Below are 17272 nucleotides of genomic sequence, written 5' to 3'. Positions count from 1 at the left end.
GGGGGTGGCAAGCCCGCTGGTCGCAGCGCGACAGGGTGCGGGCCCGCGCCAGTCCGGCACCGCCTTCGCCGCGGGACCTCCGTTGATGTCTCTCCTCCTCTCCAGGAACATCACGTCCATGTTGCTGCTGGCTCAGGGTTCCAAGATTTGGCCCCGGCTCTCTCTGCTCAGACCCCGGGCTCCTCCTAGGACCTTGGGAGGGGAGGCCCTGGGTACGCGGTCCCGAGCCTCGTCAGGGCGGGGCTCCCCCCGAGGCCCGCGGCTGCACACCAGGCTGCTGGTCACTGCTCTGTTTGGGGCTGGGCTGGGCGGGGCCTGGCTGGCTGCCAAGACAGAGAAGGAGCAGCGGCGGCGGCAGCAGCGGACCGAGGCCCTGCGCCAGGCTGCTGTGGGCCAGGGCGACTTCAGCCTGCTGGACCACAGAGGCCAGCCTCGGTGCAAGGCCGACTTCAGAGGCCAGTGGGTGCTCATGTACTTCGGCTTCACCCACTGCCCGGACATCTGCCCAGACGAACTGGAGAAGCTCGTGCAGGTGGTGCAGCGGCTGGAGGCAGAGCCTGGGCTGCCCCTGGTGCAGCCCATCTTCATCTCCGTGGACCCGGAACGGGACGATGTGGCAGCCATGGCCAGATATGTGCAGGACTTCCACCCGAGGCTGCTGGGTCTGACTGGCTCTACCGAACAGGTGGCCCAGGTTAGCCGCAGCTACCGTGTGTACTACAGCGCTGGCCCCAAAGATGAAGACCAGGACTACATCGTGGACCATTCCATTGCCATCTACCTGCTCAACCCCGATGGCCTCTTCACTGACTACTATGGTCGGGGCAGATCAGCCGAGCAGATTGCTGACAGCGTGAAGCAACACATGGGCACCTTCCACAGCATCCTGTCCTGAACCACCAAAGCCTGGGCTGCTATTAAATTGGTACATTAATGGTGTGCTTGTGTGATCTGTCAGCACCCCATGGAGGCAGGGGGTGCAGGGGCAGGACAGCTCTTCTTTCTACACAGAGCAAGCACTTCTAAAGGTTTGGGGGAGGGTAGGTTAGGTGGCAAGACCACTTTATTAGACTGGGTGGGCTAGGAGGCAGCACTGGAGGGGGCGGCCCTCAGTACAGAGACAGGACTCCAAGCCCACACCTCCCTCCGCCCTGCCTCAGTGCTTCCTGTTCAAGGCTGGGCCATGGAAGGGGCTGCGTAGGTCTGGAAGCGCATGTGGGCCCGCTGGTGTGTGAGCAGTCTCAGAGACATGGTATCCATGGCCTCTTCCAGGCCTGGCTTCTGGGAGATCTCCACCGTGTAGTCATTGGCCTGCGGGAGCAAAGCATCAGCAGAGTCCAGGGCTACCTACCCCTCCCACGTGTCCTGGGCCACTCACCAGTTGCAGGGAGGCCAGCATGGAGCGACAGACCTCAAAGGCAGGCTGCCCGGCCACCAGCTCCGCAAAGGGACACCATTCATTGAGCTGGGGAAATCGTGAGACCACCTGGTCCCCATAGGTATGGATGTCAAAGGGCACATGCTGCTCCTGAACAGGGGACACTGACTTATTAGCAAAGGCTGGGGCCCTGGACAAACCCAAGAGGCCACTGTGCGATTCCTGAGGAGTGCCCGCTCTACCTGCTCCTGGAGCAGGGGCTGGATGGTGTCTTCCCAGTCTCTGATGCGCTGGCTCAGCTCTGTCTCCTGGACAAACTTCTGGGAGGTGGCAATGAACAGCTCCTGCAGGGGGGGGTCACTGGGCTCTCTACTTTGCACGTGAGGGCTTAGCATGTTCCTCTCAGTTCCCACCCTCTCTGACCCAGGCCTACCACATTCTTTCGAACCAGTTCCTCGTAGCTTGGGGATTTGGGCATGACCTCTGCATCTGAAAGGGCAAGCTGAGCTTCTGAACTGGCACCACACAGAGCCCTTCCCTCAGCACCCCTGCCTTCTCCCCCTCCCTCCCCCCACCTGCTAAGACCTACCCAGGTTGGCGGCTTCCCCAGGCTTTGCCCCTTCAGGCTCTGCATACCCTTCAGGCTCTAGGAAGTCATCTACAGGTACAGGAAGCTAGTCAGCTGGCTGCAGGTGCTCAGGTGCCCCCACCCCCATTACCCACCTGCCACACCGAGGTCCTCCAGGGACTCCTCCAAGGCATCCCCTTCTGCAGGCCACAACCTCTCCTCAGCCCGGGGGAGCCACCGCTCAGCCATCTGTCCAGAAAGAGAGTCCTCTGTGAGGACACTGTCACATTCCATCAGGGCCCGGTTGCTGCCCAGACTCTGGCCTCAAAGGTACTTGCCTCATTCCTCTGCAGTTTCCGGAGGGTTTCCAGCTGACTGTTCACATGCTTCCAGTATAAGACCTCCATGTCTATAGACACAGGCCTTGTGAGGAGTTCCCTCATCCCGCCCGGTCCGCCCAAGGACCTCAGGTAACCCCGGCAGGGGAAGTGGAGAAGAGACTCCCTAGCAGCCCCTTACCTGCAAAGGTTGGGCCCTTTCGCCTGCGCCTTCTGCTGTCAGCATGGTCAGCATCTGTGAAGAAACTGGGTCAGGCAGAGTGCATGCCAAGGCCTTGACCCCGCAGGGGTCGGGGGCTACTCACAGCACTGGAGGAAAAGGGTGCACCGCCTCTGCCCAGCACCACCACTCACAGGCAGCCAGGTACCACTGGTGGAAGTCCTGAAGTTTGGTGGCACCCTTCCTCTTGCGCTTCTGTCCTGGAGCCTCTTCTACACAAGGGGGCACAGAATAGGGCCTACCTGGGGACAGCCACAAACCATCTCAGGGTCAGGATATAGAGCCCACCCCTCTCTACTCCCTCCAATCCCAGGAAACTTAAGCAGCAGAGCCCCCCCAGTAGTTACCTTTCTTGAAGGGCTTAGAGTCCAGGGAATCAAAGGGGTCCAGGCTCTGCCAGGGATCTGGGGTCTCCTAAGTACAGAGCATAAGCAGATCCTGAGGGGAGAGAAGGGCTGCGCACTCCTTAAGGCAGATGCCCAGTGCAGTGAGAGCCCCGGGAGCTGCTGGCCACACTTAACCCAAGGTCAGAGGGTGGCACCAGAGGGAGAGGTAGCACGGAGCTGCAGGGAGGGTCCTCTAGTTTCTGGAAGGAATAAGAATCCTTGAGAAGGTATGTCAAGGGGCACAGGCTAAGCATGGGACACCTAGGTATTAAAGTCTGGCAGGAGCAAAGCCATGACAGATGCACATTCAAGGGCTCGAGAGCACTCTCACCTTCAGCCGGGACACGGGGTCTGGGGGCCTTCCTTGATCCCGCAGCATACAGGTCCTAGGCCCGGTGGCAGTCTACAAGGGAATAGCCCACAGGTCCCTCTCCTGCCTCTGTCCACCTAGTCCCTGAGTAGCCCAGCATCCCTGCACTTTGACCCATGTCCAAAAACCCTGGAAGGGTAGGAATAGGAGGGCAAAACTGGGGAAGAACAAGGAAAGGGATGGCACTGTCTAAAGGGAAATTCTTTTTTTTTTTTGTCAGCTTGAACTCAAGCCTGGGTACTGTCCCTGTGATGTTTTTGCTCAAGGAGACACAGCACCACTTCTGGTTTTTGAGCAGTTAATTGGAGATGAGTCTCACAAGGACTTTTCTGCCTGGGTGGCTTTGAACTGTGATCCTCAGATCTCAGCCTCCTGAGAATTACAGGCATGAGCCACCAAAGCCCAGCTAGGAAATACACTTTTTGTTGTTGTTGTTGGTCATGGGGCTTGAACTTTGGGCCTGGGCACTGTCCCTGAGCTCTTCAGCACAAGGCTAGCACGCTACCACTTGAGCTGTAGCTCAATTTCCGGTTTTCTGGTGTTTAATTGAAGAGTCTCATGGACTTTCCTGCCTGGGGTTGGCTTTGAACTGTATTCCTTAGACCTTAGCCTCTTGAGTAACTAGGATTATAGGCGTGAGACACCAGCACTTGGCAGAAATGTACTTTTTACCTGACCTATGTAACTTTAATCACTCTGTATGTCACCTTTATAGTAAGAATAAAAAAAAATGGAGCCAGGCAGTGCCAGGCCCAGAGTTCAAGCCCCATGACTGACACAAAAAAAAAAGAAAGAAAAATATTAACAACAATAAAAACCTAGAAGGGATGAAATATTTAAATAAAGGACTAAAAAGCAAAACAAAATAACAATAATTTTGGATCATTTTTACAAAAATACCCACCATAGAAAACTTATTTTAAAATACAAAAAATGGGACAGAGCATGAGAAACACTGGTCCAGAATAAATGCTAGCATTTTACCCTTTATGTACTGGGTTGGTTTTTAGGATCTCAAGTCTGTCTGGTGTGGGCAGTTCTGGGGTTAAACCCAGGGCCTCTCTCCCACTAAGTAACCATGTTACCACTAAGCTATGCCCTCAGCCCAGGGTTTTCTTTTGAAAAAGCTAAGAATTTCTTAGTGGTACACTACATAGACTCTACCTTTGGGCATGAAGAAAAGCAGTACAGACTTCTCCTGACAGCCTATTCAGACAGGAGTGAGCCTTGAAGAAAAGCTGGCAACCCAGGAACCTCAAGCCCCATAGAGCTCAGACCCCTAACCACGAACCCACTCCTCTGAGGAGGAGCAGCTGCTCAGCGCAGAGGGGACACTAGAAGCAGGGGACACCGAAGGACTGGCTGGCTGGAGGGCAGCCAGGAACCTGAAGAACACACGGCCCGATGTAAAAAGACCAGAGGCCAACGTGCGCAGCACGGCGGGCAGCTCTGTCCAGGGCAGGGCTTCTCGGCTGACAGCCTGGGTTGAGGCCCCTGCGTCCCACCTGCTGCAGGGTCCTTGGGTCAGCAGGCTCCAGAGCAGCCGTGGGGGCTGCGGCCTCTGGGAGCTCCACGGCATCCTCTGTGTCCTCATCCCCGCTGCTGGGTGGCGGGCCCTCTGGAAAGGAGGCTGGGCAGGAACCAAAAGAGCAGTCAGCCTGAGGAGCTGGGACCAGACGAGAGCCGGAGGCTGGTCCGGGAGGTGGAGTCCAGCCCGGCCCGGGAACCTGGCAGGCCAGCCCTCTTGGAAGCTTCACTTGTGGTGTGTGGAGATCTACTGGGGCCTCAGACTCCACTCGCTTCCTCACACCAGCACACTTTGTTTAATTCATCTTCTTTTTTTTTTCTTTTTATTTGTCGGTCGTGAGGCCTGAACTCTGGGCCTGGGCTCTGTCCCTCAGCTCTTCAGCTCAAGGCTAGAGCTCTACCATTGAGCCATAGCACCACTTCCAGATTTTTCTGCTTATGTGGTGCTGAGGAATTGAACCCAGGGCCTCATGCATGCAAGGCAAGCACTCTACCACTGAGCCACCTTCCCAGCCCCTTAATTCATCCTATTTCTTAGCAAATGTTCTTTTCTTACTTTTTTTTTCTTTCCTAAACCAGGGTTTAAAGTCAGGCCCTCAGACTTACTAGGCAAGTAGTCCACCACTTGAGCCACACGCAACCCAAATGTTCTTTCTGTGTTGCCACTGATTTCCACCAGAGGAGGCCAGAGGGCAGAGGGCAGCTCCTGAGGCTCAGGAGGGCCAGGGCCCAGGCATGGGGGCCCAGCTCCAAGCTGTGTTTGCTCCCACTGTGCCTTGCCCCAAACCAGCTGCACAGCAAACAGCAGCAGGACAGGACAGGTGCGCTGAGAGCAGCCTCGCTTATAGCATGTCCACTGGCTCTACCTTCCTGGTCCCCTCCTCAACCCTGCAAGGTTCCAGGGAATCCTCTCACCTGGCTCCTGGGACAAGCCAAGTTCAGGCACAGGACTCAGATACCCAGAGACGTCCACTGGCTGATCTTCAGTACCCCTGGCATCTGGGAGAGATGTTCCAAGAAGGTTCCTACCTGGTCACCAACAAAGCTCTCCAGGGGGCCAGTGGAAGCCAAAGCAGAGCAGGCCCCAATTCCAGGGCCATGTAGAGTAGAAAGTGTCAAAACTCAGCACTAAGAGCAGCTGTGACTGTCAGCAAGGAGGGATGAACTCCAGCTAACTCTCCAAAGGGAAGTGGGCAACTGGGGAGAGGCAGCTCCCAGGACTAGAGCTAGCAGGCACAAGGTACCCAAAAGTAGTCCATAGAAAGATCTACTTCTTTCCTGCCAGATGCCCCTCCCCAGACCCAGCCTGTCACCTTTCTGGTTTCTTGGCACAGGGCATACATCCACAGGCTCCACAGGATACATTCCCACTGGCTCCAGCATGAATGCCCCTCTGGGGTTGGGGGTGCATGTATTCATCCGGAAGTCCTTCCGGCTGGCCAGGACTTCACCCTGACGGCTGGGGCAGACATGGCTGTTGTGGAGGCCCCTCCCAGGCAGGCTCTCCCCTCCCCACGCTGGGCTGGGGCCTATACCTGTACAGGGGGCTGTTATTTTTCTCCACTTTGTCAGGGGCAAGCAGGGCCATGGGCAGGAGCGGGATGATGAGCAGCTCCTGCACATGGGTGGGGAGTTGAACTAGGCAAGCTCCGGGTAGAGACACCTACAGAGCAGCACCCTCCTCTCCCCAAGGAATGATATAGCCCCCTGAATGCCAGGATACTCACACTGGGCACCTGGCCATCCTTCAGATCCACATTAGTCTGACAGTCAGGGAAGTCATCAAGGGACAGGAACTAAAAGAGACAGCAAGAACTCATGGAAGCAGAGCAGGTGGAAAATGTGGGGCGGAGGGCATACATCCCAACTGACCTCATCGTCTGCTTCTTGAGGGGTCCCCAAGCTGGCAGCTCTGTTGGTCCCGTCTTCCCGTACTGAGGAGAGCTGCTTGGCTTGCCTGAGAGAGAAAAGCATCCTTGGACATGGAGGACAGCTTCAGGCGCTCCCACGCTCCAAGCAGAAGCAGCTGCAAAGATGCAGGCTCACTCCCGACCCACTCACCTCTTCCCAGAGATGAAATCCAGAGCCTGGTAGACCAGCGAGTAGAGGTACTCCACCTGGCAACCAGAGGCAGGTGTGAGGACACAGGGCGGCCCATGGTGAGGCCTGCCCAGCGCGAAGCTGGTAGGACCGAGTCTGGCAGGACTTTCAAACCTCCATCAACTCTGATGACTTTGCCACCAAAAAAAAAATGCTTTTTTTTTTTTAAAATCAGTACTGCATTTGTTATTTTTGGGCTGGGCCTGGGGCCTGAACTCAAGGCCTGGGCATGACCTGAGCTTTTGTGTTCAAGGCTACTTCCCTGCTACTTGAGCCAGTTCCTTTTCTGACTTTTTGGTTGGAAGCCCCAGCTGGCTTCCAACCTTGATCTTCTCATATCAGCTTCCTAAATAGCTAGAATTACAGGCATGAGCGGTACTGGAGGTTTGCTTTTCTTTGTTATTATAAAGGTGATGTACAGAGGGATTATGAGTCAGATAATGAATACATTTCCTTTCTTTTTTGTCAGTCACAGGGCTTGAACTCTGGGCCTGGGCGCTGTCCTTGTGCTCTTCAGCTCAAGGCGAGCGCTCTACGGCTTGAGCCACAGCGCCACTTCTGGTTTTCTGGTGGGTTACTGAAGATAAGAGTTTCACGGACTTTCCTGCCCAGGCTGGCTTTGAACCGTGATGCTCAGATCTCAGCCTCCTCAGTAGCTAGGATGACAGGCGTGAGCCACCGGCGCCCGGCTACATTTCCTTTCACAGTGTCTTGCACCCCCTCCCAGTCCCTCCCTCCCATGTCCACCCACAATGCAATTCATTTTCATCAGCATCCACTGAGCTCCAATGCTGGGCTATTTTACCCTTTTTCCCTCAGGTTCTGTGCCCACCTCCCCGCCCCCTGGACTGGAGTTCTGAACTCAGGGTCTAACACTTGCAGACACTTTACCATTTGAGCTATGTACTCCAACTCACTTTTACTTTAGTTATATTTCTTCTTTGTGAACCAAAACACAAAACTTAGTGTCTCATGCTTTTTACTTGAGCCATTCCTTCATTTCTGTTTTTCTGCCAATTAACTGGAGATAAGTCTCTTGGAGGACTACAAATGTGGCTCAGTGGTAGAGTGCTTGCCTCGCATGCATATAGCCCTGGGTTCGATTCCTCAGTACCACATATACAGAAAAAAACAGAAATGGTGCTGTGGCTGGAGTGGTAGAGTGCTAGCCTTGAGCAAAAGAAGCGCAGGGACATGCCCAGGCCCAGAGTGTAAGCCCCAGAACTGGATTGGTTGGGACTGGCTTTGAACCACAATCCTCAGACCTAAACCTTGTAAGTAGCTGGGATTTTAAGTGTGAGCCATTGGCACTTGGCATGGACATTTTATTTGTTTTTGCTAGTGCTAGAGCTTGAAGTCAGGGCCTAGGTGCTGTCCCTGAGCTTCTTTTGCTCAAGGTTGGTGCTCTACCACTTAAGCCACAGCACCACTTGTGGCTTTTTCTGAGTAGTTTGTTGTAGATAGGAGTCTCGTGGACTTTGCTGCCTGTGCTAGATTCAAATCACAATCCTCAGATCACAGTCTCCTAGTTGGGATGACAGGCATGAGCCACCGGCACCCAACAGCCCTATCACTTTAAGTCCAAGTTTACCACTGGCTTTATGAGATGTGAAGGAAACCAGGGGTACAGCTTTCAATGCTGTCAAGATAAGTCATATGGATGAGTATTGCACATACGATAGGAGAGCAGACCATGGTCACCCCTGACCTGAAGTACTGAGACCTGCAGCCCCTGGCTCTCACCTTTTTACTGTAGACACAGGCTGAACCTTGGATAAGCAGTGCAGCCTCAATGAAGTTCATTGTGGTTTTGCCTTCATCAAAAGAAATGCAGATCTGGTCCAGCTGCAAGAAAGAACACCGGTGCAGGAGAAGCCAAAGACCGTCTGTGCTTAATTCCTCCTGGGTAGCGCTGCACGGACCACTCCAGCTTTGCTCTGGAGTCTGCCTGGGTTGTCTCCAGAGGGGCAGATCTTTGTGATGTCTTAGGTCCTCTGAAACCTAGTGAACTGGGGGAGGAAGGTCCCCCCAAGGATCCTGGCTGAAGATGTTTCCCACTGCACCCAGCTTGAGGCCAACTGGGACAAACTCCAGCAGGAAGAACCCAACCCGAGAGAATGGAGGCAGAAAAATGCTGAGGTCTAAACCCTTGAGGGGAGAACCCAGCAAAGAGTCCTGAGGGATCTTCCTTGAGCCTCTCTGAGCCTCAGTTCTATGTCACTCCTTAGAGCGTGGTCCTGGGAGTCTATGCTCAGCCTGCTCCTTCGCAGGGTGTATCTTCTACAGGGTCCATCTTGTGTATTGGTGTGTTTGAGCGACTCATAAACCCTAAGGCTCTGCATTTATAATTCCCCACTAAGAATTTCCACATATCTCAAAAAGAACGTTTTTCAAGGTAATGGAAATTGAACCGAAGGCCTCATATATGCTAGCCTTTTTTTTTTTTTTTTGTCGTTTGTGGGGCCTGAACTCTGGGCCTGGGCGCTGTCCCTCAGCTCTTCAGCTCAAGGCTAGCGCTCTACCACTGGAGCCACAGCAACACTTCCAGCTTTTTCTGCTTATGTGGCGCTGAGGAATCGAACCCAGGGCCTCCTGCATGCAAGGCAAGCGCTCTACCACTGAGCCACCTTCCCAGTCCTATGCTAGACTCTTACCCCTAAGTAACACTCCCAGCTCACAAACATTTTCCTCTTACAACCCACCATCTCCTCCAAGACCGGACCCCCCTTCTGTCCTCCTCTCATGAGCAGTACTTTGAAGCTCCACACGTTTTTCTGAGTGCTGCGGCTCTGCTTCTCCCTCTGCCTGGGATGCCCCCACCCTGTCTCCAGTGCAAACCCGCAGGCTCTCCCTCAGCACCTGGACCTCTTTGTTGCCCCATGAGTGTGTTCTAGTTGCACCACTTCCGAGCTTCTGCTTCCTTAGGGGCCTGTGAGATGCACGAAGGTAATTCCAGCCTATAGTTCAGTGTGAGACGCTAGTGTCAGATAAATATCTGATGAGGTGGTGATGTCAGAGCTAAGCTTAAAAAATGGGTAACTCCCTAGGCAAGTAAAAAAAAAGAAAGGCATTCTGGGAAGAGAAATCCCCCATGAAAAGGCAGTCAGCAGAGACAATAACACTATTTAGGAAAATGAGCATTACACCAATGTGGCTGAAGTGTGGGGGAGGAGAAGATACCGGGCACTGTGATAGTCCCAGTCAGGGAACCGTTGGGGAGGAGGCCAGCAGGGAGAGCTGCTTCCCCTCATTCATGAAGAGCAGAGGCGTTCGGCAGATCAGGGGGAAGTGACAAGAGGGGACAGGAGCACTACAGTCTACAGAAGAGCAAGGCTCCAGAGGACCAGGACTAAAAGAAGGGAATGTGCAGGAGGTCCTTCTCTTCTGCAAGTCCTGGGGCTTGAACTCAGGACCTGGACACTGTCCCTGAGCTTCTTTTGCTCAAGGCTAGCATTTACCACTTAGCCACAGCACCACTTCTGGCTTTTTCTGTGTATGCGGCACTGAGCTATCAAACCCAGGGCTTCATGCATGTCAGGCAAGCACTCTACCACTGAGGCACATTCCCAGCCCTATCACCAATGGCAAACACAGTGACAGAAAGCAGATAGGACTTTAAGAATATCAATTATCTTTCTGGTATCTACAAATTATTTTTCTAAATTACACTAATTCATAACACAAAATACACACACAAAACAATGTTTGGCCAAAATAAGCACCAAACATATGACACACACAACTCTATGTAGCCATACTGCCTTAGAACCGATCTTCCCACAAGTGCAAATCCCATCAAAGCATGGATTACTGTTTACTATGTTAATTTCCTTTAGAGGTTGACATACTTTTTTTTGGGGGGGGGTACAGTCGTGGGGCCTGAACTCTGGGCCTAGGCGCTGTCCCTCAGCTCTTCACCTCACGGCTAGTGCTCTACCACTTGAGCTACAGTGCCACTTCCAGCTTTTTTTTTTTGCATATGTGGTGCTAAGAAATTGAACCCAGGGCCTCATGCATGTAAGGCAAGCACTCTACCACTGAGCCACCTTCCCAGCCCTGACATAGACTTTTGGCACAAAACTAATATTCAACAATAGTGAGTAAATGAGCAGTGAAATGAATTCTGGCAAATGTGTAGAAAGCAAATGAAGGGCATAGACGAACTAGACGGCAGGCTGCACCTGAGGTGTGGCTCATGTGGAATAGCGCCAAGCAGTTGGGTAAAAAAGCCCAGGAGAGTGTGGCCCTGAGTTCGAGCCCTATTACCAGTACATAAAGGGAAAAATGCCCGAGCCAGCCAAGAATGAGCTTGGTAAGCTTGGGACGCCACAGGTTTAAAAGAAATAGAGCCGTGGGTCAGTAGCTCACGCCTGTCATCCTAGTCAGAAGGTTGAGATCTGAGGACAGCGGTTCAAAGCCAGCCCGGGCAGCAAAGTCTGTGAGACCCATCTCCAATTAACTAACCACAGAACCGGAAGTGGCACTGAGGCTCGAGGGGAAAAAAAAAGTGGAGGGGGAAGGGGAGGAAGAGGGGGGGGAAGGAAGAGGGGGAGGGGGAGAAAAGGGAAGAGGATGGGAGGGGAGGGGGAGGCGGCGGCGATCTGAGGATGACAGGCTAAGAGCACGCAGGGCGGGCGGCCTGCCGCGGCGGTGGACACCAGCCCCGGCCGGGAGCGCCAGGGCCACGCCTGACGGCGGAGCCGCAGACAGAGGCAGACTAGACGGAGGACCGGCTCCAGAGGCCGAGCCCGGCCGAGAGCCGATGTGGGCGGCCCGGGCGCCCGCGCCGCCCCGGCCCCGGGCGCCCCGCGCCGCCCTTACCTCCTCCAGATACTCGCCCAGCTGGGCCGCCACGTCCACCTCCCAGTTCTTGGTGAGGTCACGAATGGGCTGCAGGAGGTGGGCGAAGCGCGCCTCCGCGTCCTCCATGGTCGCGGGCGCGCCGCCCGGGGCAGCGGGGCCAACTTCGGAGCGGGCCGCGGGCTCAGCGCCACTCTAGTTCTGGCGCCATTTTGCCGTTCCCGCCCAGGAAGTGCGTGCGCAGGGCGCCGCGCGCAGCTCGACGGCGTAAAGCGGACTGAGGCCGTGAGGTGCGAACACCCACGCCGCCCGCCGGCCGCCGGCCGCAGTGCGGGGCCGCCGGGGGAGGGGCGGGGATTCGGTTATGGGATGGTATACAGTGCAGGGGCGGTAGGAGGGCGGGGCTAGCTGAGTCTGGGCGGGGCCGGAGGGCGGGACGAGGGGCGGGGCCACGCCGCGGGGCGGGGCCTACGGCCCGGCTACAGTTGTGGGCGGGGCAGGCCCGCCGCTCGGGTGGAATGCAGGGGGCGGGGCGTGGTGGCGGGCGCTCCGGGCCCTGGTCCATCCGGCTTCGTAGCGGACATGGCTGGCTCCCGGCTCCCGCGGCAGCTTTTCCTCCAGGGTGTGGCCGCGGTGTTCATGTTCGCCTTCGCTTCCCTCTACACGCAGATCCCGGGTGAGGGCGCCGGCGTGGGGCAGCGCCCCTCCCGCACACGAGCCCCGGCGTGGCCTCGCCCCTCCAGCCTGCGCCCGCGCGGTGTGGGAGGGCGGGAGGCCCGGCCTCGACGCGTGGGCCTCACGGGTGTAGCAGCAGGGAACGTGCGGTGGTCCGTCCCGCGGGGCTGGGCTCCCACGCGGGCGGGGAGCGGGGGCCGGACTTCCTCCCAGACCTGGTGGGCAGGTAGGGAAAGGAGAGGCCCGGGCCTCGGGGACCCCGTGTGCTTGTCAAGTCCGCGGTGACTGCCGGCTTCGCGGGGGGAGGGGGGGGCTGTCCCGGGCCCGTCCCGGGCCATCCCTGACACACCTTCCCACAGGCCTCTACGGCCCCGATGGCATCCTCCCCGCGCGGAGGACGCTGAGGCCGCAGGGTAAGGGGCGCTGGCAGCAGCTGTGGGAGACGCCAACGCTGCTGTGGGAGGCACCGAGGCTGGGGCTGGACACAGCCCAGGGCCTGGAGCTGCTGACCCTGACGGGCACGGTGCTGGCCCTGGGTGCCCTACTGCTACGCCCTCTGCGCCACCCCCTGGTCTACCTGCTGCTCTGGGCTGCCTACCTGTCAGCCTGCCAGGCAAGTAGGACCTGAGTCCCTCCGGCCCCCATCCCGGGCACACACCAGCTCCCTGACAGCCGTTCTTCCCGCAGGTGGGCCAGGTATTCCTCTATTTCCAGTGGTGAGTGACTCCTGAGCCAGGGTTACTGAGGCTGGGCAGGGTGTTTGCTTCTCCTGGGAAGACCTGAGGGGAGCACCCTTGTAGGGAGGACCCTTTGTCCCATTTCCTCTCCCCATAGGGATTCCTTGCTGCTGGAGACTGGCTTCCTGGCTGTGCTGGTGGCACCACTGACGCTGCCGCCCCGTCACAAGCAGGGCAGGGCCTCACCCCACGAAGGCCTCCCCTTCTGGCTTGTGCGCTGGCTGCTGTTCCGCCTCATGTTCGCCTCTGGGGTGGTCAAGCTGACCAGCCGCTGCCCCACGTGGTGGGGGCTCACTGGTGAGTGTCTAGGTCAGAATCTGGGGTGGTCAGGCTGACCGGCCGCTGCCCCGCGTGGTGGGGGCTCACTGGTGAGCGTCCTGGTCAGAATCTGGAGTGGTCTTGACTCTGCCCAGCTTTGACCATCACTCATTGCTCATAGCCCTCACCTACCACTATGAGACACAGTGCCTGCCCACACCTGCTGCCTGGTTCGCCCACCACCTGCCAGTCTGGCTGCACAAGCTCAGCGTGGTCGCCACCTTCCTCATCGAGATCGCAGTACCCCCTCTGTTCTTTGCCCCCATTCGCCGCCTGCGTTTGGTTGCCTTCTATGCTCAGGTAAGGATGTAGTTTTCACCTCTGTTCAGTGGGTCCCGCTGAGACAAAGTCGCCCTGGAGGAGTGGTGGCTGGGGTCAGAAGCCTGGCAGGTACAGTGATGTGTTACTGGAGTGTGTCCCACAGTGGGGCTGCAACCACACCGCAGATGTTGGGGCCGCAGTTGGGGGAACAGGGGAGCACGGAGTGGATACGGCCCTTCCAAGTTGTGACTGCAGACCCACCCTCACCCTAGGTGCTTTTGCAAGTCTTGATTATCATCACTGGCAACTATAACTTCTTCAACCTGCTAACGCTGGTGCTCACCACTGCCCTCCTAGATGATCATCACCTATCTGCTGAGCCTGGCTGTAGCCGCCATAAGAGGACGCCTACCTGTAAGTACTAGCCCATCAAGACTGCTGGCTGTCCCAGCTCCCTACCTTCTCAGGCTGTCTCCTTCCTACCAAAAGCCCCTGAAGGTACCAAGCTTCATCCTGGCATCCTGGCTGTGGACCCTCAGTCAACCTGTGATTGTCCTACCCTATCTATAGCCTGGCCCAAGGCCCTCTTGGCCACACTGTCCCTGCTACTGGAACTAGCCATCTATGGGCTGCTGGCCTATGGCACTGTACACTATTTTGGCCTGGAAGTTGACTGGCAGCAGCGAACCATCCACTCCAGAACCAGTGAGTGCCCACTGGGGGGAGCCCAAGGGCAGGGCTGGACCAACCCCCTTACATCCCCGTCCTCCGCAGCCTTCACCTTTCACCAGTTCTCCCAGTGGCTGAAGACAGTGACCCTGCCCACCATGTGGCTGGGGGTGGTCTCCCTGGCCTGGGAGCTGCTGATGACCTTCTGGAGGTGTGTGCTCAAGCGTGGGGGGGACAGCTTCCAGGCCAGGGCAGACCTCACGCTCAGCATCTCTTTCCCAGGTGGACCCAGGTACAGGGGTGGCTGCGGAAGCTCTGCGCAGGGGTCCAGCTCTCTGTGGTGGGCGCTGCCACAGTTGCCTTGTTCTTGATCAGCCTGGTAGGTAGCAGTGCAGGAAATGGAGTCTGGGAAGGGGTCTGGGAGACAGCACTAATCCTCTGCCCACCTGTCCTGCAGGTACCCTACTCCTATGTGGAGCCTGGGACCCATGGACATCTCTGGACTGGGGCCCACCACCTGTTTGGTGCTGTGGAGCACTTGCAGCTGGCCAATTCATACGGCCTCTTCCGCCGGATGACTGGGCTGGGTGGGCGGCCTGAGGTGGTGCTGGAAGGCAGCTTCGACGGTCACCACTGGACAGTGAGTCCTCCCAATGGGTGGGGCGCAAGGGCTCGGCCTCCCTGCCCTCGCTGAGCGTGAATTCATCTGGCAGGAGATCGAGTTCATGTACAAGCCTGGGAATGTGAGCCGACAGCCCCCTGTCCTGGTGCCCCACCAGCCACGCCTTGACTGGCAGATGTGGTTTGCAGCCCTTGGCCCCCACACACACAGTCCCTGGTTCACCAGCCTCGTGCTCCGCCTGCTGCAGGGCAAGGAGCCAGGTGAGGGGTGGGCCAGAGGGGGCTGGGAAGGGCTGCCTGGGGGGATAGGACCATACTGAGCCTCATCACCTGCCGCAGTAATCCGCCTGATCCAGAGCCACGTCACCAGTTACCCCTTTCACAAGCAGCCACCTACCTACATCCGGGCCCAGCGCTACAAGTATTGGTTTTCACGGCCTGGAGAGCAAGGGTGAGGCCAGGGTACTAGGGAGAGATCTGGGGCCTAGGATCCAGCCATGCACTCATATCCAGTTCTGTTGTAGCCGGTGGTGGCGACGGCAGTGGGTGGAGGAATTCTTTCCCTCTGTGTCCCTGGGGGACCCAACGCTGGAGATGCTGCTCCAACAGTTCGGGCTTCAGGTTAGAGGATGTCAGCCAGGCTCGGGGAGGTAGCAGGGTAATCCTTGGCACAGGGGAAAAACCTGTGGGCCTTCCTCAATCCTGTCCCACAGGACAAGAACCCACCTCGGGCACACAGCCCCAGCAGAGTCCTGGCCCGGGCCTTGCACTGGGTGAGGACACAGCTGTCTCCACTGGAGCCTCCCACACTGCTCTGGAGTCTCCTGGCGGCTGTCGGAGCTATCAAATTGGTGCAAGCGTTGCTGGCCCCCGGGCCCTTCCAGTCCTCACCTCTGGCCAGAGGGGAGAAGCAAAGACCAGCCTCCAAGGACTCCAGAGCAGCTTCCGAGCCAGCTGCCCCAAGCTCCAACCCGGGCAATGGTTCCCGGCCCCCCCGGCGGAAAAAATAGAGGTGCTTTCACCACCGGTCGCCAGAGGGTAGGGCTCCCAGACCTCTGCCCTGCAGCAGGGATGCAGGTCGGCCACTGTGCCTTAGCCAGGCCTACGGGTTCACACTCAGGTCCGAGTCGGGGGACTCCAGGGTGCTACCTTGAGGACACACCAGTCCTCTCCTGCCAATCAGAACCCTGTCCACTCACATATGCACCCTCACCCCAGGTGGTGGGCCTGCAGCAGCCTTACTCAGGCCCCTCCTGGGATATAATCTGCCTGGGGAGCCCTGCCCTTCCCCTGACTGTAGAGGCCTGAGTCTGGAGCCCCCACCTCAGCCCCAGTGTGGGGGAGTGGAACTCACCGAGGAAGGGAGCAGGAAAGGCAGACATGAGCAATGGTGGATCCATATGCACCTGCCCCTTCTTCAGACCTGTCCTTGAAGCTTGTTCTTCAGACCCACACCAATAAAGGCTTCCTTTGTGTGGCCCTGTGCTGTGCTTCCTTCCTAAGAACGGTGGGCATGGGCACAGCCCAGCTGTTCACCACTGACCTCACTTCTCAAGGGGCTTCTTCCTTGTCCCTCAGTTTTCTCTGTAAAATGGACAAGAGGACCTGACCACAAAATGCCCCAGGGCCACACAGGGATAGATTGGACTCATCAGGGCTGTGAGGCCACTGCCAAAAGATGGAGCCAGAACCTCCCAAGGCCGAAAGCCTGCCCAGAATAGGCCGGAGGGTGAAAATGAGTGGGTCAGGAGGACCCTGGATCCTGGGTAGAAGAAAGGTGTGTCAGGCCCATCAACTCTGTCCAGGAAAGAAACCCTGAGTGAAACACCCACCATGTGGGTCTCGGCTGGGTTCTTGGGGTCAGGTTGTCAGTCATCACTGCCCTCCTAGAACCTTGCAGCACGTCTGCTTCCGGTCAAGCCTGTTCCCTTCCTCAGCAGACCCCTGGGAGGCCCCCACTTCCGCTAGGATCCAGTTGCTGTCAAGGGGCTCTTACGCAGGCAGCAAGTGAGCCAGAAACTGGCTTTGGCTTCAAACAATAATCTTTAAAATTGAAAAACTTGTTCTTGGGGCTGGCTGCGTGGCTCAGTTGATAGAGCACCAGCCCGTGAGCAAACTATCAGGTACCAAGTTTGAGTCCTGGTCTCACAACAAAAAAAAAAATTTTAAAAAAAACTTGTTGTTTCTCTTAGGCTTTTAAGCCCAGTTTATAAATATCTCCTGGGTTTTCTGTATCTGCTTCCTTGGTAATTTTCTAGTCTACTCATTTAAAGTATAGTTCACTGAAGAATGTGTTTGGACCAA

General features: G+C 56.7%; 4 protein-coding genes across 9 annotated transcripts in view; 3 read left to right on the top strand and 1 right to left on the bottom strand.

The window, feature by feature from the left end:
* The window catches only part of Tymp (thymidine phosphorylase), a 4626-nt gene extending 4540 nt beyond the window's left edge, over positions 1-86 (top strand). Inside the window, exon 8 of the mRNA XM_013025728.1 lies at positions 27-86. Coding sequence (XP_012881182.1) covers positions 27-86 — 60 coding nt within the window. The remainder of the gene's footprint in view (positions 1-26) is intronic.
* LOC105992758 (protein SCO2 homolog, mitochondrial) lies at positions 18-939 on the top strand. Its single transcript, XM_013025807.1, has one exon. It carries the CDS (start codon positions 86-88, stop codon positions 893-895), a length of 810 nt encoding a protein of 269 aa, XP_012881261.1. The 5' UTR covers positions 18-85; the 3' UTR covers positions 896-939.
* An 84-nt stretch (positions 940-1023) lies between these two features.
* Ncaph2 (non-SMC condensin II complex, subunit H2) lies at positions 1024-11903 on the bottom strand. Of its 3 annotated transcripts, none has more exons than XM_013025804.1 (20): positions 11709-11903; positions 8631-8732; positions 6849-6904; positions 6660-6744; positions 6515-6583; positions 6323-6402; positions 6101-6246; positions 5703-5786; positions 4766-4890; positions 3222-3293; positions 2852-2918; positions 2639-2746; positions 2466-2519; positions 2285-2355; positions 2102-2195; positions 1968-2036; positions 1812-1867; positions 1621-1722; positions 1379-1528; positions 1024-1311 (listed from the first exon to the last, which is right to left on the bottom strand). In XM_013025804.1, the coding sequence occupies exons 1-20, from the start codon at positions 11814-11816 to the stop codon at positions 1171-1173; spliced, it is 1839 nt and encodes a 612-aa protein (XP_012881258.1). In that variant the 5' UTR covers positions 11817-11903; the 3' UTR covers positions 1024-1170. The 3 variants fall into 3 exon arrangements, with proteins under 3 accessions (XP_012881258.1, XP_012881259.1, XP_012881260.1); XM_013025805.1 differs by having other exon boundaries at positions 2639-2716; XM_013025806.1 differs by lacking the exons at positions 1024-1311; positions 1379-1528; positions 1621-1722; ... (1 more) ...; positions 1968-2036; positions 2102-2195 and having other exon boundaries at positions 2329-2355; positions 2590-2746.
* Positions 11904-12240: 337 nt separating this feature from the next.
* Positions 12241-16447, top strand: Lmf2 (lipase maturation factor 2). 4 transcript variants are annotated; one of them, XM_013025819.1, is made up of 14 exons: positions 12241-12363; positions 12722-12975; positions 13050-13078; positions 13197-13396; positions 13539-13717; positions 13951-14092; positions 14249-14383; positions 14453-14558; positions 14630-14726; positions 14805-14987; positions 15061-15229; positions 15308-15419; positions 15493-15589; positions 15682-16447. In XM_013025819.1, exons 1-14 carry the CDS (start codon positions 12270-12272, stop codon positions 15976-15978), a joined length of 2094 nt encoding a protein of 697 aa, XP_012881273.1. In that variant the 5' UTR covers positions 12241-12269; the 3' UTR covers positions 15979-16447. The 4 variants fall into 4 exon arrangements, with proteins under 4 accessions (XP_012881273.1, XP_012881271.1, XP_012881272.1 ...); XM_013025817.1 differs by having other exon boundaries at positions 14177-14383; XM_013025818.1 differs by having other exon boundaries at positions 14249-14558.
* The last annotated feature ends 825 nt before the right edge of the window (positions 16448-17272 follow it).

Source organism: Dipodomys ordii, unplaced genomic scaffold (genome assembly GCF_000151885.1).
Source record: "Dipodomys ordii isolate 6190 unplaced genomic scaffold, Dord_2.0 Scaffold87, whole genome shotgun sequence".
Classification (NCBI taxonomy): domain Eukaryota; kingdom Metazoa; phylum Chordata; class Mammalia; order Rodentia; family Heteromyidae; genus Dipodomys; species Dipodomys ordii.
This window is presented reverse-complemented; position numbering and strand designations above follow the sequence as displayed.

Bases quoted from the DNA above. Each gene is read 5' to 3' on its own strand.
- LOC105992758 (XM_013025807.1), top strand. From the start codon at position 86: ATGTCTCTCCTCCTCTCCAGGAACATCACGTCCATGTTGCTGCTGGCT.
- Ncaph2 (XM_013025804.1), bottom strand. From the start codon at position 11,816: ATGGAGGACGCGGAGGCGCGCTTCGCCCACCTCCTGCAGCCCATTCGT. The intron at 6,247-6,322 runs GTATAGGCCCCA...TGTCTGCCCCAG, and splicing joins AATAACAGCCCCCTGTACAG to CCGTCAGGGTGAAGTCCTGG. The intron at 4,891-5,702 runs GTGAGAGGATTC...GTTCCTGCCCAG, and splicing joins TGGCTTGTCCCAGGAGCCAG to CCTCCTTTCCAGAGGGCCCG.
- Lmf2 (XM_013025816.1), top strand. From the start codon at position 12,270: ATGGCTGGCTCCCGGCTCCCGCGGCAGCTTTTCCTCCAGGGTGTGGCC. The intron at 13,079-13,196 runs GTGAGTGACTCC...CTCTCCCCATAG, and splicing joins GTATTCCTCTATTTCCAGTG to GGATTCCTTGCTGCTGGAGA. The intron at 15,230-15,307 runs GTGAGGGGTGGG...CACCTGCCGCAG, and splicing joins GCTGCAGGGCAAGGAGCCAG to TAATCCGCCTGATCCAGAGC.